Genomic DNA, 18,930 nt, shown 5'->3' on the forward strand with positions numbered 1-18,930 from the left:
GCTGAACAAAGACATCCAGGTAGCAATATGCCTGTAGTGATTAGACACAGACATGGCTCTTTCATTAGGGGATCCTCAACTGTCAACACCTATTGTCATTTCTCTTGGATAATCCACTTCCTTAGAGAGGAATCTAACAAACTGGTGGGTAGGGATGAGAGGAGTGGCAGTGAGGGAGTGAAGGAGTGCCATATCTATCCCTGCTTGCAGTATTCTCAGAGCACATGGAAAAGGGAACCAGGGGTCACCAGTCAGAATAGAGACTTTCATTCAGGCTTCATTCTGTCCTTGTGACTGGTGTTTCCAATCCAAACTCCTCCATAGACTGAACCTTCTGTCAGGCTGTTAACCCGCAGCATGGGGGAGGGAATTTAAGGCTCTGACTTCTTAGACCAACCATCAGCCATTCATTCCATTGAAGGAAATACCTGGAACCTTCAGTTCCAGAGCCTTTCCAGAGTGCTAGAAATTACCTTGCTTACTCAAATTCACCCGTAGATCTAGGTGTTTGGTTTTCTCCTCCGATCTTAATAGCCATCTTCTTTTCTGGTCCTGAAATGTGGCCATCTCTTCTGCGTTTTCTCTCTTGAACTCCTCATTATATATGGGCTTTGTTGTTGTTTTGGTGGGGGGATGGCTTTGAAAATCCCTTAACTGTAATTTTATTGGAAATTGGGACATAAATATATGTGTCCAACCTGCCATGTTTAACCAGAAAAAAGAATGTCCTGCTTAGGACCTTTTAATAAAGCTTCCGATCCTTGTGCCTTTAAAAGTCTGTATGTTGCTTTCACACTTTATTAGTGATGGCTGCTATCGAATGTTAGTTTCACATTCATTTTCCCTCAGAGCTTGGAGGCTTTCTTCTGTTAGATGTTAAGCATGCACTGATGCTGATGAGAAGAGTGCTGTCTTCATGGGGACTCCTGTTCCTTTACAGGTAATCTGTTGTTCTCTCTCTGGAAGTTTATATGGTCTTTTCTTTATCCTTCATTTTCAATTTCACAAATTTGTCTCTAGGGCTGAGAGTCTTTTTATTCATCCTTTGGTGCTTGGTGGGACTGCCCCACCAAGAATGGCTCTCATCTCTGATTCCAGCTTCTTCTGTACCCCGTGTTAAAGGATATGGCCCCTTTATTCTGGTTCATCTATCAGTAGGTTATCATTTGCTTTCAATCTTAAAAAAATTATTCGAACTGTAGGCTGATTCTGCCCACCTCACTTCTCATCTGCTGTGGACGTATTCTCTTCTGTGAATCGTGTCTCTTCAGTGGGATATGAGGAAGGAGAGAGGGTAAACGTGTGTCTGTCTGTCTTTCACCCTGACCTAGAGTGTGACCTCCCTCACGGTGCTCTTTGTCTGATTGCTTGGACCTCAGAAGGCCCAGGTGTTTGTTTTCTAAGCCAACTTGTGGTTGTTTGTATGAACCTTCACTAGAATATTCTTAGAGGGCAGGAACAAGTTTTATTAACATCAATTTTGTGCATATCTAGAAAAGATAGCTAACTGAAATTTTTATGCCAGATGATAACCAAACACTTTAAATTATTGCTGTTGCGGTTTATGCTTAATTGTAACATTCTCGAATAAAAACCAAAGCAAAACTCCAAAAAGAATACTGTGATTATAGTTCACCTTATTCCTTTTTCTATTCTTTTTTTCCTTCGCTTGTTTTTCACTTTTCTCTTCAAAAATGGCCATTATCCCTTGCTTCTTTTCCCTTCTTTCCTGGTGGCTGTATTTATTTTTGTTCAAATTATTTTCCATGAGCACTTCTGAAAATCAGTCTATTAAGGGATTTTAGAGTTCGTAAATCTTTTTAGAGTGCCTGGGGATAGGGCCCTAAGACTAAGGTACTTATTAAAAAAGCGTGCCAAGAGGTCTTATATACTTTGATTTTTAAATTTGAAAATAAAAACTTTTAGTTTTTCATTCATCACTTGGACTACATGTTTCAGTTCTGAACTATTTCCCTTGGGCTTTGCTAAAATTAATAACAAGCTTTTCAAAACTGTTATTTAACAGTTAACTCCTCTAGCCCAAAAAATTTTCTCAAGAATAGAAATAACAAAAATTTAACTTCAATAAGAAAGCAATTACTGGTCATCCACCAAAAATTAAATGCATAAGGTGAAAAATTTATTTTATACAACTCAATTATGTTAAATGTTATAACACATATTGGAACTATAAATGCACCATTGCTTTATTGCTATTAGTAGTCGTTGTACCTACACCTATCAATTCTGAAGGATTTTTTGTTTTATTTTTGGTGAAATTTTATCATTCTCTGACTAGTCCAGAAAATTTGGGTTATTTTCTAGTCAAACAAATATAGAGCTTTTATAAATGTGAACAAAAAGTTTATTTACTAGTATAAAAATTTTAAGTAACAGGCCAGGCGCAGTGGCTCACGCCTGTAATCCCAGCACTTTGGGAGGCCGAGGCGGGTGGATCACGAGGTCAGGAGATGGAGACCACCCTGGCTAACACAGTGAAATGCCGTCTCTACTAAAAACCAAAAAAAAAAATTAGCCAGGTGTGATGACGGCACCTGTAGTCCCAGCTACTTGGGAGGCTGAGGCAGAAGAATGGCGTGAACCCGGGAGGCGGAGCTTGCAGTGAGCCGAGATGGGGCCACTGCACTCCAGGCTGGGCAACAGAGTGAGACTCTGTCTCAAAAAAAAAAAAAAAAACTTTTAAGTAACATTGGAAATTACCCAGACATAGCTTCAAAAATCTAGCTTTATAAATGTTAGAAACAGTATGAAAATGTTAATACTGACTTAAAGTTGCTAGCCTTGATGAGACTCACATATTTTAGTATTAATTTCTGAAGAATTTAATTTTCCACAAAAACAACTTTGACAATTAAATGAAAATACAGTCAAAAATATTGCTACTCTCGGTGTTATTAATTATTAGGGAAATTTCCATCCTTATTGCTGTTGTGAATCTGTCGTTACATGATAAGGACCAAGAAATACGTATTTTAGTAAATCATTTGTTAGTGAATATTATTCAATTGAAACCAAAGAAATCTCATGTAGTTTCCATCTCAAGACTCAATTCTCTAAACTAAATATCTTGAATTTAAAATTTACTTCACAAATGAAAGGGGCTTAGCTTTTCCAGCACAGTGTTTGGCAAAGTCAGGCTTTTCATGGAGTTCTGGATGAGGAGTCCAAATTTGGCTCTGTGGCTGACTGCAGAATGACTTGTCATCCCAGGTCCTTAAACATGCTATTTTGCCTCTAGGTCATTGATTTTCCAATCATAAAATAAGGAGACTAACATTTCCTTGTGTATGTGTGAGATCGCAGCACCTGTAATGATGTCTATGCCTTCCATAACCGACACACCATCCACCCCAAACATTAGAAAATGCATTGCAGTAGGAAAAAAATAGTGAGCTTACATCAACTAAACTTGAAGTCGGACTCTGAAAGATTATTTTATTCATCTTCAGGCTTTAAGCCTTGGAAATAATCTTAGATGCAAATGGTGGTAGAATTTTCAGAATGAAAGCAATTGTTTCATTCACTGGTGTCAACATTTCTCTTCATGAAAATTATAACATTTAAAAGAACTGCCATTGACCTACAATGAGCATTTGATCCTTTCACTTAAGCGAAAAAAAATTTCTTCTTCAAAAAATGTTTTTAGTATAACTGTTGGTTTTTCATTACAGAATGCTTACTAAAATTTTAAATAATTTGCCCTGTGGAAAAATTATTTGTGATAATTTGCTTGAAATTATTTCAGAATGTATGGAATATTAAATATATGGAAATATATGTACAGAGTGTGCATACCTGTATACATTTTTTAAAGTGAGAAACTTTTAAAAGATTATAAAATAGAAAGAAAGACTGCAAGATTCAAAACATAGATCCCCTTAAATGACACTTCCGTCACCAGTAATCGGACTGAGTTACAGTAATTTTACTTTAGCAAACAGACATGTATTCTGTGTCTCACGGGCCACCTGCTGAATGAGAGGACTCCAGTTGAAAGGTCAAGAACATAAAACCACAGGAGCTTTTTGAGTGGGTCTTCAAGTTAGTTAAAATAAAAATAAAGGACCTGTGTTCCTTGAGAACTGGCCCCTAAATTTTCTTTCTCTACTTCAGAGTGTGGCAATGATGTGTTTGGGAACTTTGGCCAAAATTGAAGGTTTAGGAAACATTGAACATGACTTGAGAATATTTAGCATGTTTACAAATGCATTTGGAAATATTTATATCACCATCTATATAAAAATAAAACTGTGAACAGCTGGACAAGAACACTGGTCTACTCGCCGAACTTTTTTCCAAGTTCCTTGACATCGAGGATTACCAATTGCTTGCCAATGGAGAGTCTGATTTCTGAAACGATATTTCGAAAATGTTAGTTACACTAAAAGCATACCAAAGAAAGGTCTAATTTACAGAATTAAAACTCGGAGTTAAAAAAAACTGATCACAGCCTGAGCAATATAGTGAGACCCCGTCTCTACTATATATATATATATATATATATATATATATATATATATATATATATATATATATATGTATTTTTTTTTCTAATTAGCCAGACATGGTGGCACACGCCTATGGTCTTGGGAGGCTGGGGTAGGAGGATTGCTTGAGCCCAGGAGCTGGAGGCTGCAGTGAGCCATGATCTCACCGCTGCACTTCAGCCTAGGTGACAGAGTGAAACCCTGTCTCAAAAAAAAAAAAAAAAAATTATTTGTAACGTACTTGAAAACTGTTATCTCCTTCCTTCCTCTTTTTTTTTTTTTTTTTTTTGAGACAGGGTCTCCCTCTGCCACTTAGGCTGCAGTGCAGTGGCACAATCATGGCTCACTGCAGCCTCGAATTCTTGGGCTCAAGCAGTCCTCCCACCCCAGCCTCCAAGGTGGCTGGGTCCACAGGTGCATGCCACCACGTCTGGCTAATTTTTATAAAGAAAAATTATTTGTAGGGATGGAGTTTAACTGTGTTGCCAAGCTGGTCTCAAACTCCTGGGTGCAAGGGATCCTCCTGCCTCGGCCTCCTGGCTCACGCTGGGATTAGAAACATGACCCACTGCACCCAGTTCCCCAATTTTTTTTTAATGATCACAAACAGAGTTTCCCTTGTTTAGTTTCTGTCAAAGCAAGTTTTAATTCATTGCTACTTTAGGACACCCTCATGTTGACAGAGTAACTTGGGGTTACTGTATTTGCTTTTCCCATTCTATCTGAGCACAAGTGCTGCATAAAGGAAAATGGCTGACTGTTCTATGTGTATTTAAACTGGGAGGTCTGAACTAAATGATCTCTTTTAATGCTTTCCAACTCTTTGATTTCATAATGAAAAAACAATGAGAGAGCTGAAAAGAGCAAAGCCAGATTATTAAAATTATTATTTTTAAAGTCACTGCTACCTCAGCCAGGGTTTAAATACTATATGGGTACAAATTAAATTATAAATTCATTTAAAACCAAAACATGGATGACGTATTCAGAAAAATATTATGTAAATATTTTCTATTTGATATAAATTCCTTACCCACTTTATTATTCTTATGGTGTGCTCAATGGAGGCCATGAGGCACTAGTGACTAATAAACATAAATTCTAGTTATTAAATATGAAAACATTCTACAGGAATAATAATTGACTGGAAAGGCCCATATTTTACCTTTTAATCTGTATTTCTACCAGTTACACCTGACATACTGAAAACCATAATCTATGTGTGACCTAAATTAGTCTTTGCCCAATAGTTGCCCAGCACGAAGTTGACTCTTCTTTTAGTTTTGTATAGTGTTATCAAATTTAAACACTAAATAAGTGCAGAACTGGGATACAGGTGCATGACTGTAAAATGTTTTTGGAGTCAATTATTTCAGAGAAATCTACAGATTTATATAAGATTATTATACTGCAGAGATGACCCCACCACTGTCTCAGTCAGGGTTTTATGAAGAAGCCCCATTGAGCAACAGTTCTGAAACTTCATCGTGGGTATGAATTACCTGGGCAGGGGTCCCCAGACTAGGACCCCGTAGAGGCCAAAGCCGGCCTACCCCTTCTTTGTGTCTGGACTGTGAGTTAAGAATAATTTTTATGTTTTAAAGTGTTAAAATCAAAACAATAATATTTTGTGACACATGAAAATTATATGAAATTCAAATTTTAGGGTCCATAAATAAAGTTTTGTTAGAACAAATCCAAGGTTTGCATAGTGTCTGTGACTGTTTTCCTGCTACAAAGTCAGAGTTGAGGGGTTGTCACAGAGACCACACAGCCTGCAGAGTCAAAAATATCTACTCTCTGGCCCTTTACAGAAAAAGTTTTCTGGATCCTGACCTAAGACATTTTTAAAAATCCACCTCCAAAGAGTGATTCAGTTAGTCGGAAATGAGGTTCAGGAATCTGCACATTTTACATCTCCATCTCACGAGATTCTGATTCTAGTGATCTTCAGAACACCACTTTGGAGTGATCAGGTTTTTGGTGATCATTTGGGAATGTGATCTAAACTCCAATATCCTTTTTTTTTTCTTCTGGAGACAGAGTCTGGCTCTATCACCCATGCCAGAGTGCAGTGGTGCAATCTCGGATCACTGCAACCTCCGCCTCCTGGACTCAAGTGATCCTCCCCAGTAGCTGAGACTACAGGCATGCGCCACCATGCCAGGCTAATTTTTTATTTTTTGTAGACATGGGGTTTTACCATGTGGCCCAGGCTGGTCCCAACTCCTGAGCTCAAGCAATCTACCCACCTCGGCCTCCCAAAGTGCTGGGATTACAGGCATGAGCCACCACTCCCAGCCCCCAATATCCAAATGGACCCATATTAACTGCTGGTGTATAGGGCCTGTGGGTTCCATAGTGGGAACTGGAGCCCTGGCCCCAGGCAGTGCCAGAGGATGGTCCTCCTCACCTACTGTTTTGACTTCCCAGTCATCCCTTGATATGTTACATACTGGTCAGCTGTCTGGACATGGAGAGGACAGATTTCTCAGAATGAGTGACAAGAAAAGTACTTCAGTTAATTTCCATCCTTACCCATCGGAGTCCAGGCCATCTCCAGAACAATGAAGGCTCACAGAGTTCATAGCTGGAGGCTGACAATCCACACACACCGTGTATCCCTCTCGGAGATACTGCATCCATCTAGTCAAGGGCCGGTTTTCCAAAGCACAGTGAGGAGTCAAGGACTCTGTCTTAAACTCCATACAGTATCTACAGCAAAAGAAGTAACAATGACACTTGCTGTAATAAGCAGTGGCCTAACGCTGTAGAAAGTCTTAGAAAGCCTGTCACCTCCAAGGGCATTTGGCCGACTGGAGCAGGTAGTGAGTACATCTTCACAAGTTACGTGTCAATCACCTTTAAGGTTTCTCATTCCCTGAAGCATGGTGAAATATTACTGATAATCACAAAGAACCTTTGTGCCCTTTTTCAGTCCATCATTGAGCTCTCTGGGCAATATAAATGTGCAGAAGTTTCAATATCCTGTATCCTGTCTAATCAGATCACTAAATTGTGCACAGAAGTCCAGGTTTTTGTAGAAACCCAGTCCTTGATAATTTTGCTGATCTAAAGGAATTCTATAAATTGAACAAGCACTTGCTTGAGCCTGAGAACCCTAAAAATGTGAGCCCAGGAGGGCTAGCCCTTAACACCTAGGTCAGCACCTCTGCTGTTCTGCTCCACGAAAGTACCCGGGATCTTCCCCACCCTCTCCACCCACCTCACTTGTATGGTCTGGAGTAATGAAGATGAGTTTTGACTTGAAGTCAATCATCACAGTTACATTGGGCATTGCAGGTGAAAGCAGAAGTGGGAGGCTGAGACACACTTTTCTGACAGAAGTTAGTGTCACCTTAAACTGAGCTGCAGAAAACTCTAACATTATATGTGACTGGACACTGAAAGCCCAGGGGAACATCCAGACATGAGGAATATTTTAGAAATTTGTACTTCAGTGCAGTTTTCCAATTCTTCAGGGAAACAAGACATAGTAAAAACTCCAAGTATTGTAACAGAAACTTGTTGCATTTTCAGTTCCATGGGCTAATTTCTTACCCATACAATTATGAGTTGCAATAGGTTAAATGGGAAGTGTTTGGAGAATCTGCTTTAAAGATCTTTAAGAATGATAGGTACAGCTAATTAGTAACTAAAGGTAACAAGTATCTTTAGTTATTGAGGTAAGAAATCCTACAATGTGGCTTCAATCAATTTCAGAGAGCTAAGCCCAGACAGCTCTTTTTTAAAAAGTATTTATTTTTCATAGAGATGGGGTTCTCACTATGTTGCCCTGGCTGGTCTCAAACTCCTGGGCTCAAGCAATCCTCCTGCTCCAGCCTCCCAAGGCACTGAGATTACAGGTATGAGCAACCAGGCCCAGCCTCAGGCATCTCTTCAATGTTATTTTCTCATTAAATGCTCATACCAACCTCATGTGGTAGGTTATTAACAGTCTCACTTTTTAGGAAGAAAAAACTGAGGTGGAACAAGTTGTTCAAGGTCTTATGCTAGTGAGGGCAGTGTGGGGACCTGAGCGTGCAGCTGTCTGGTATCCCTTATCTGACAGCAGAAGAATGGATTTCAGCTGAGCATGAAGGTGACTTCCAGCCTGTGCCAATAGGTTTCCATAAGAAACCTCTGAGTTGAAGTGTGTGTCACTTTCAAATTCACCAAACAGAGGTGGTGCTGAAGTCTAACGTCCCATAAAGACTGTAAGAGAAGCATCCTTAGTATGATTGATAAAATAAGCTCACAAAATAATCTCATTTGTATATAGTTTGTTTCTTGTTGGAGATTGGACCTGAGAGGTAGATACATCTTTATAGCTCCACAAAAACCAGGAGGGGACAAGTATTTTCCCAACTCTGATGAAGAGTCCATATTTTAGCCAAAGTCAAAGAGCAAGTAGAAAGAAGAAGAAAACACAAACCAAGTTGACCCTCTTGCATTGACTTGACTATACAATTGAAAAACATGATTAAAAAAAAAAACAAACACGAAATTACCCAGCATCCTCTGTGTGTGTAGACCAGTGTGGAGACGTAGCTTGTCGTGTTCTCTCCTTGTTGAATGCAGAGGTAGTTATAAAGGCAGGAACTGGAAAAGGGAGATTTCTGTTGAATTCAGGGAGCCAAAGTACTCAGAGCATCGTTTCCCAATTTTGGTTTTGTACCTGTCTAAGGGTCTCCATTCCTAAACTCACAGGGCTACGGCACACCATCAAGGTGTGAAATGAGGCCAAGTTACAAATTCAATAAAGATGTGTGTGCACACAGATGGGTAGGGAGGGGGCCTGCAGGCCTTTGACAAGCACATTTGTCTGCAGTAATAAAACTGTGTGAGAGGAAGGAGAGGGGCCAGGAGGAAAAACCAGAAGGAAAGGAAGATGGGGGTGAGAAGGGGAACAAGGGAAAAAGTGAGATAATAGAGATTATGAAGAGAAGAGGAGGTTTTTAAAAATGAAAGGAAGAGAAATAGAGAAAGAAAGGGAAAAATAAGAAGAAAATAAAAGAATAGAAAGGAAACAAAGAAGGAAAGAGAGAAGACAAAAGAGAGTAAAAGCGGATGGAAGGAGAGAAAACAGACAACCAAAGGGAGAAAAAAATGAGAAAGGAAAAAAGCAGCCGGCGTGTTGGCTCATGCCTGTAATCCCAGCAGTGTGGGAGGCCATGGTGGGTGGATCATCTGAGGTCAGGAGTTCAAAATCAGCCTGGCCAACATGGCAAAACCCTGTCTCTACTAAAAAATACAAAAATTAGCCGGGCGTGGTGGCAAGTGCCTGTAATCCCAGCTACTCAGGAGGCTGAGGCAGGAGAATCACTTGAACCCGGGAGGCGGAGGTTTCAGTGAGCTGACATCGCGCCCCTGCACTCCAGCCTGAGCAAAAGAGTGAAACTCCGTCTCAAAAAGAAAAAGGCAGAAGCAGAGGAGGAAAGAAGGTGAGTCTTCCCCAAGCCTCAGGTAACCACAGCAGGAAAAGTTCATGGAAGCTCTGCCCACCACATAGTATCAATGTGGTTGCCCAGTGCCAGCCTGCACAGCATTGTCCCCACACCAGCTCAGGGAAAGGAAGTCTTCAGTGGTCCCCTTCTTTTCCCTCTTCCTCCCCACAACCCTACCCCAACTCTGATGCTCTGGGTCAGAGAAAAAAAAATGGCACCAAGAATCCTTCCTCCTGTCTCTGCTCACTTTAATTCTATTGTGTTTGTGTGTCTCCTCTCTACCTCATCACTAAGTCTAGGGAGGCATTTGTTGCTATAATAACACCTATAGGTGTCAGTCTCCTGGACTGACTCTGTTGTCATCTTGAGGAAGGCAGGGTTTTGCCTTGTCCATCACTATAGCTTCACACATTTACACACTCAATAAATATTTGTGCAAGGAATAAATGGGCCAGTGGGTGAATGAATGAGGTCATGGGCTTGCAGCCAAGACACACAGGCCCTACTTCCCCGCAGTCTTCCGTTCCTATACTGAGCCTTGCAGCCAAGATGGCTCAGCAGTCCTCTACCTCTGTTTCAGAAACTGGGCGATTCCAGGAAGGGTAGATACAAGCTGATATCAACTTGTGAGACACCAAAGTTATCATCAACATGAACTCAACAATGTGAGGATACTGGTTGCAAAATAGATGCTTCAAGCCTACATATTGATTTTACCTGTCTCTTTACTATCCCAAGATGACAAACCTTAACTCTTTTTGAGCTTTTCTTAATGAGGAGTTATTTTTGTATTACTAGGGAATTTAAGACAAAAGGCCAGGCACAGTGGCTCATGCCTGTAATCCCAGCACTTTGGAAGCCCAAGGCAGGCAGATCACTTGAGGCCAGGAGATCAAGACCAGCCTGGCCAACATGGTGAAACCCTGTCTCTACTAAAAATTGTACAAAAATGAGCCAGATTTTGTGGCATTCGGCCATAGACCCATCTGTTCGGGAGGCTGGGAAAATCACTTGAACCCAGGAGGTGGGGGGTGGAGTGAGCCGAGATCACACCACTGCACTGCAGCCTGGGCAACAGAGTAAGATTGTCTCAAAAAAAAAAAAAAAAAAAAAAAAAAAAAAAAAAGACAAGAGCAGCTGCCTAATACCGGATAGCCACTTGTTCCTGTGTGGCTCTTTTTTGCTGCACTGACATGTTTAATTGTTTTCTAAATGTGACCGTAGCGTTTGCATTTCTAAGATCTACAGACAGAATTAGAAAGAACAAGTGAGTGCATGTATATCAGGATCCCTCTCTGTTTCTCTGAGACCTAATTATCAGAAACACAAACATCTAAAGGATTTAATTCTCCCATACATTTTCATTTCTGTTCTTCAGACACACGTATGTGTTTCTTCACTAAGTGAAGAATCAATTTACTGCTAAATCCATGCAGCATTACACAAGTCCATCTGTAATTTTTTGGGGATTCTTTAGCTCAGATATTTATGTAATCAAATTTGTACTGCATATAACATTACAAAAGTTCAAAGGCAAGGTACTTAATGTATAGCTCAGAAAAAGAGGCTATGAAATGGAAGGAAAACATAAATATATGATTCTAGTTTCTGATACAAAATTCTTGGAAAAGGTTCTATAATAATAAAAATACGCACTTCTAAGTTTCCAGGGACAACTCTAAGTCACTTTTCAGGTATTTATTTAATTCTCACAAGCCTCTTGAGATAGATCCTATTATTTCCCCATTTCACAGACGAGAAAATTATGGCACAGAGAGGTTAAGAAATGTGTTTAAGGCTCACATCTAAATATAGCACAGCCAGGCAACGTCTCCGAAATCAAACTCCTCAGGGCGGCACTCCACTGCCTCTATAATAATACAGATGACAAAGTTCCAGTACTGTTTGCAGCATCTTTCCCATGAATTATTTAAATTTGGCTTTATTTTCCCTTTCTGTCACGAATCATTATGCTCTATGTGAAGTCAGATTTAAGAAAGGAAAAGAGAAACTTTTAGTCCCTTGTATCTGGAGTCACCTCAGTCTATGAGAGAGGTGAGGAGGCCAGGGAGGGCACACAGTGGGTGCAGGGTCACCCTCTGGGTACCATGGCCCCTGGTATGTGTATAGCCTGCTCATTTACAAAGTAATTTCACATCATGTGTTACCTTCAACAAAAACTTTGTAAAAGGGTGTTATACCAATTTCATTCATCAGAAAACTGAGGCTCACCGAGGTTAAATGAAGGGAAAATAAGTAGTAAGTGACTAAGCAAGGACCCAGCACAGAAGCTATCTTCTGAGAGCTTGGGGGTTTGCATTTTTGTTTTCCATTTTCTGTTTGTGGTAGAGATGGGGTCTCACTCTGTTTTCCAGGCTGGTCTTCTGGGTCCCAAGCAATCCTTCTGCCTTGGCTTCCCAAAGTGCTAGGATTACAGGCATCTGCCACCAAGCTTGGCCCATCTGTTTTTCAGGACTTTCTATCAAGCTCAGTTTCATGCTCTTGGGATTAGGGTGCATCCTAAGAGCAAGCCAGGTACCCAGGGCTGTCCCCAGGCCTTGGGCTTGGTGGTGGCACATTCTATTGCCAAGGTCCCTCTCACATGAGCCAGACTGCCTGGAGGTCCCAGAACCAGCATCACTTTTTAATACACCCCCCAAATTCAATCTTCATTACTTAAGTAATGAAATAACTTAGAAATTATTTTTGCCTCCCGCCACACTTCTGCTAATGTGCGGAAGCACGTAACCCAGCATCCCTGGGACAAAGGCCCCCAATAAATCTAAGTTCCCCTTCCTGGCAACAGTATTCAAGTGCAATATATTCTTTGTTCACAGGCGATTTGCCAATGTTTCTGGCGTTCTATCAGCCTCCCATTGTTTGGTTTTACAACAACTTCCACTTCTAAAAGCAGGGCATTGCATATTACTTACTTTGAACATAAAAGTAAATTAAATTTGCTTTGAGAATTTCATAACGCCCTCTGACACAATGGGGTGTCACAAAAGCAGGCCTGGGATCACTGGTCTGTAGATATAGTACAGAAGAGAGTAAAATGAAAAATTGACAAACAATATCTACCTAGAGGCATATGGTTTATAATAATGCACATTGATCTCCTTTTAGGAGGAAAACACATATATATATAAACAATTGTCAATGATGTGCAACACATTCAGTAATGTGGCTTTTTAAATTTGTTTTTATAATAAAAATATAATCATGGTATGCATTAAATGAAACAGGAAAAAGGAAATAGCTACTCAATCATTAATAAGAGAGCTTCAGGGATCATGTTTCCTTCACTAGCTTCACGGGCATTTATATTTATACTTAGTTACAAGAATCTGTAATTACAATTTTAGCTGTAATGATGACAGTTAATAGCAAAACACTATTGAGGTGGGAAAATCCCATAAGACTTAGAGCCGGGAGATCCAGGTTTTAGTTCCAGTAGTCCTTCACACGTGCTGTCACCTCTCAGAACTCCAATGTCCTCAGGTGTAAACCAAGGATAATGACTCTGTCCTACCTCTCTGTGGAGGCAGAATTGTGGCCCCCAAGGAATGTCCATGTCCTGATCCCCAGAATCTGTGAATATGTTATATTACATGGGAGCAAAGAATTAAGGTTACAGGTGGAATTAAGGTTGCTGCTCAGCTGACCTTAAAATAGGAAGCATAGCCTGGGTTTTCCAGGTGGACCCAATGTAATCACAGGATCCTAAGAAAGAGCTGGTCAGAACCTGGCCAGCATGGCGAAACCCCATCTCTACTAAAAATACAAAAATTAGCCGGGTGTGTTGGCGCGCACCTGTAATCCCAGCTACTCGGGAGGCTGTGGCAGGAGAATCGCTTGAACCTGGGAGGCAGAGGTTGCAGTGAGCCATGTTCGCACCACTGCACTCCAGCCCGGGCAACAGGGCAAGACTCCATCTTATACGAAAAGAAAAAAAAAAAAGATGTGGCAACGGAAGAAAGGCACAGAGAAATGCATTGTTGCTAGCTATGAGGATGGAGGACGGCGGCAGTGAGGAAAGGATGTGGGCAGCCTCTGGAAGGTAGAAAAGGCAAGGAAGAAGAGTCTCCCCTAGAGCCTCCAGAAAGGCCTGTAGCCTGGCTGACACCTTCATTTTTGCCTGGGGAAACCCATGTCAGATTCTGATCTTCAGAAATGTAAGATCATAAATCTGTGGGGTTTTTTGTTTTGTTTTTTTGAGACAGAGTTTCACTCTTGTTGCCCAGCCTGGAGTGCAATGGCACAATCTTGGCTCACTGCAACCTCTACCTCCCAGGTTCAAGCAATTCTCCTGCCTCAGCCTCCCAAGTAGGTGAGATTACAGGTATATGCCACCACACCCAGCTAATATTTTACTTTTAGTAGAGATGGGGTTTCACCATGTTGGTCAGGCTGGTCTCGAACTCCTGACCTCAGGTGATCCACTCACCTCGACCTCCCAAAGTGCTGGGATTACAGGCATGAGCCAGCACACCTGGCCTAATCTGTGTTGTTTTAAGCCACTAAATTTGGAGTAATCTGTAGCAGCAGCCGTAGAAAATGAATACACTCCTTCACGGGGTTGCTATGAAGGCTGAACCAATGATGCCTGTAAGATCTCTCTGCTATGCAAACATGAGGGATTCGTGTGCCGCGCCTCAAAGGCGCCTGATCTGCGAACAGGAAGTCTAGTGGGGGTGGAAGGCAGTAACAGGGACACAGGTGACCATGCAGCAGGATGAGAGCCTCCAGGTTGAGTGTGGGCTTCTTCTCCATGCTCCCACGCCAACCTGTGTTTCCTTCTATCCCAGAGCTCACCACCGTGAGTTCTATTTAGCTGTGATATGTTTGTTAATCAAGTTTGGATCTCTAAAACCTAGCACAGTGCTGGCACACACAGGAGGTGCTCAGTGAGTGTTAAGTTAATGAAACACATAAGTGAATGCATAGTGCGTGGAGCCAAGCAGGGCCTGGGGCCCATGGAGAATCCACCAAATTGGATGTTCACGTGATTGCCTCTCATGTCCCTCTTGTTTTCCTCTAGTAAGCCATCATTTTTCAAAGATCATTCCACAGCACATGAATGATTTTAGTGGGACGCTCCATAGAAAAGGGGATCATATAATCAAATTAAGTGGGAAAACACTGCAAATCCTCTCTCTCTCTTATGGAATGAAAATGCAGATCCACATAATAAAGGCTCTGAAAAGTTCTTTGGTAGAGAAAACTGTCTGATTTACCACATATTTTCCTACTAATCCCTTTTCTTGCACAACTATTCTAATAAAAGAGGATACTCTTTGGGAACTTCTGCCTTCAGGGAAGTGCTGATTAGGTGACCCAGCTATGACAGAGGGGCATCTGTCATGCTTGGGCTACAGCAGTGGCTCTCAAACTCCAGTGAGCATCCGAAGCCCCTGGAAGCCTTGCTAGAACGCAGAGTGCTGGGCCCACATGCAGGGATTATGATCCCATGGGTCTGGGTGGGGCTGAGGAACCAGATCCTAATGCTGCTGATCCAGGACCACCCGTTAGGAATCATCAGACAGGGTTGCTGGAGGGGTCCTGTCTTCCCCAACTAGCTTGTGACAGGAGTAATCATCACCAAGACATCTCCAGCAGGAGGGGAATGCTGGGGACCAAAGTCAGGACTGCAAATGCCAGCCGCCCTACCTCGAGTAGAGATTTCTCCTCTCTTCCCAAGCTGGCATCTTTTATTTTATGATAGTAGGGAAGGAGGCTGTTCAGTACAGATATGTTAAGACACAGACTCTAACAACTTCCTGCATTGTCCTGGTGTAGAGACCCAGGGCTGGGAAGGTGAGTGCGACGGCCTGGTGCCCCACTGAAGAGCCCGATGTGCTGAAGGAACCCTCTAGCAGTCAGGCACGGCACAGGAGTAGGTGGGCTGCTTTTCCAGATAGGTTGGCGCTAGCTTTTAAGATCCACCAAAAACATCCATAATGTCCTACAGTGTCTTCCTCCCCGAGCAGTTTGTGTACTGTCTCTGCAAAGTGACTGAGCGTAATTTTGTTCTATGGCTGTGTCTGTGAGCAACCACGTCTGAAGCACTGAATGACCTCCCTGTGACCTTAATATGACCACCGTATCAATGGGGGAACAACACTCTGGCCCCTCCATTTGCCACTCCACTACCACAGTGATCTTCTCCCCGGCAAAGAACACCCCAATGGCTCTTAAGATAAAGCCCAGAATCCCAAATAGGGTGTTCTCTGTGCGCCCCACATGCCGACCTTCCTTTGCCAATCGCATGCAGGCCTTGTGCTCCCCCATGTTACATAAAAGAGCCAAAGATGCTTATTCCTCACCCTAGGCTGAGACCCTTTAGCTCACAAACATGCTGGCACAAAACTCAAATTTTTTATACATGCAACTGTTTTTAAATAGACAAACAGGCAGATTTTTAGCCATTAGGGCCTGCCTGCCTGCACACCTGTGAAACTATACCCAGCATCTGTTGGCCACTGATAGGCCTTGTGTTATCAGACCCCAAGATGCTGCTGCCCTTCTGAGGTCTCTGACCAAAAGACTCCCCACTGTGCTGCTGGATGACCTCACCTTGACATTTAAGGCCCCTTTCCAATCTCCCTCTCCCCCAGGAGTTGCTGTGCCCTCCTCCCCAGCCCACCATAAGCCTCTGAACAGTCTCATGCTGTGAGGACGTCCTCTCTCATGCAGCCCTGTCCAAGCACAGCCCAGTGAACTTCGCTGTGCTACTGCCTCTCATGGATATAGCTTTTCCCTTGATCAGCTCCCAAATCCCTCAAACCCTCTACACCTGGCCATCAGGTTTAACCACACTAGTCTGCCTGCCTGGGCAGCTCTACATACCTCAGCCCCACATACCTCAGCCCCACATACCTCAGCCCCACACACCTCAGCCCCACATACCTCAGCTCCATCTCCAGGAAAGCCCCTCCTCCTTCTCCCCCAAGACCGATGGGAATCACCTGATTACACCCGCTGAGCGCTCCCTGCACCTCTCACTCGTTTGCTACCAGCTGCACCAATTACTGCAGCTGTAAATCCATTAATTCCCTGGATTATCTGATAATTGCACCCCTCTCACTAGGCTGTGATCTACCTGACAGCAGGCTCCACATCAACTTTTCTCCACATCAACCATTGTGACCCCAGCGCCAGCCCAGCACCTGGCATCAAGTAGACTCTCAATAAATACTTGTGTGTGAAAAAAAAGAAGAAACAAAATGGCTTGACAAGGATTGTGTTGACATGAAATTTCCACGTTCCTATGAGAAACATATGGTTTTTGCTATCCTGAGAAGTCAGTGTTTTGCCCTATTGGATTCAATGCAGATCAACACATCAGCTTTTTCATTTATTTCTCTGTGAGCCTTGTATGGTCTCTGGCTCATTAATGAGCCGATTCCTGGCCCCTCCATTGGCCACTCCAAAACCAGAGTGATCTTTTCAAATTACATTAGCCCCAATCCAGTCTTGAGAGGAGAGGCAGGTAAAACGAATCATTAAAAAATAATAATAAAAGGCCAGGTGCAGTGGCTCATGCCTGTAATCCCAGCACTTTGGGAGGCTGAGGCGGGTGGATCACAAGGTCAGGAGATCGAGACCATCCTGGCTAACACAGTGAAACCCCGTCTCTACTAAAAAATACAAAAAATTAGCCGGGCGTGGTGGCAGGCGCCTGTAGTCCCAGCTACTCGGGAGGCTGAGGCAGAAGAATGGCGTGAACCCAGGAGGCAGAGCTTGCAGTGAGCCGAGATCATGCCACTGCCCTCCAGCCTGGGTGACAGAGCGAGACTCTGTCTCAAAAATAATAATAATAATAAAAGAATCACTTTATCATTGTTTAGAATTCTGTGATTTTTCCACGATTTTTCCACATGCGTGAGTGTGCATAATGAAACAGGAATTGCAGTGGAAGGTGAAATAGCATTATACTTCCTGGACACTTACTGTGCTGTGTGAAATGTCATCCTCCTATCTAAAGTCCTTTATCACCAGCTTGATTGAGTTCACTCAAAACCACAAGCATGCGGTTTATTTCATTACTGAGTCCATGCACAATGAGAATGGGCCATCGGATTATAAAACACACCAAGGGAAGTGAGGGAAAGGGAGGCGTCTGCACAGCTGGCCATAATTCCTTTATTAAGCATTTCCTGAGCTTCCTATCTACTTTGGGCAGCCTGGCCCATACCACTCCCTGTGGTGCATGGAACCTTCCCTGCACAGCATATGGCCTTTTATAGGATGAAGTGGTCAAAAAGTCATCACAGATAACAAAGGCAGCAACCATGAAAACATCAGTACCATAGGTGTGCCCGCAGTCCTGGCCCTGCGGGGTGGAGTACTCCAGGCAGCCAGCTCTCTCTTCCAGGGGTGGGCAGGGCGCCCCGCCGTTCTGAGGCTCCTGCTGCACCGAGCGCCTCCGCACACGGGTTGTAGGCTTGCACTGGTCTGCACAACCACTCCAGGGGCTCCATTCCCCCACGAAGCACGGGCGAGCTGAAAAACAGCACAATAGGACGCTCACCTGAGTAAATCCCGCCAGGCTGCCAGGCTGTTCCCGCCAACACAAACAGCTGAGTTTAGCTCCATGTAAACTTTGCCTGGCCCCAGGCCCTGTATCAGGAGACACACACAAAGCCTCAGCAGGTCCCAGATGACACTGATTCCACCTGCCCACCCCGATGGTGAATTGATAACCTGGTACCCCTTAGAAGTAGCTGGATACCCTGGGATCCTAAATGTGGGTCTGACCCAGGGAAACACACCCAAGGAGATGAGACGGATGCTTTCAGGGGAATTTCTCATACTCCCTGGGCTGAGATCAGATATTTGCTTTTGTTTTTCCTTGGTATTAATTTTATCTGCCCCTGCCCATAACATTTTTATTATAACAAGACATTCTCATCATAGACAACATAAACAAAAAAAAAAAGTATAAAAAAGAAAATGTACTTCACCCACCAACA

At 42.7% G+C, this 18,930-nt stretch overlaps 1 protein-coding gene across 1 annotated transcript in view; it reads right to left on the reverse strand.

Annotated features, from left to right (window-relative positions):
- Positions 1-1,445: 1,445 nt before the first annotated feature.
- SBSPON (somatomedin B and thrombospondin type 1 domain containing) overlaps positions 1,446-18,930 on the reverse strand; it is a 31,281-nt gene continuing 13,796 nt past the window's right edge. The window contains exons 2-5 of the mRNA XM_009455509.5: positions 18,266-18,460; positions 9,020-9,110; positions 7,047-7,223; positions 1,446-4,371 (exon numbers count right to left, since the gene is read on the reverse strand). Of these exons, the coding sequence (XP_009453784.1) occupies positions 4,254-4,371; positions 7,047-7,223; positions 9,020-9,110; positions 18,266-18,460 (581 nt within the window). The 3' untranslated portion in view covers positions 1,446-4,253. The remainder of the gene's footprint in view (positions 4,372-7,046; positions 7,224-9,019; positions 9,111-18,265; positions 18,461-18,930) is intronic.

The sequence above is a fragment of the Pan troglodytes genome, chromosome 7 (genome assembly GCF_028858775.2).
Source record: "Pan troglodytes isolate AG18354 chromosome 7, NHGRI_mPanTro3-v2.0_pri, whole genome shotgun sequence".
NCBI lineage: Eukaryota > Metazoa > Chordata > Mammalia > Primates > Hominidae > Pan > Pan troglodytes.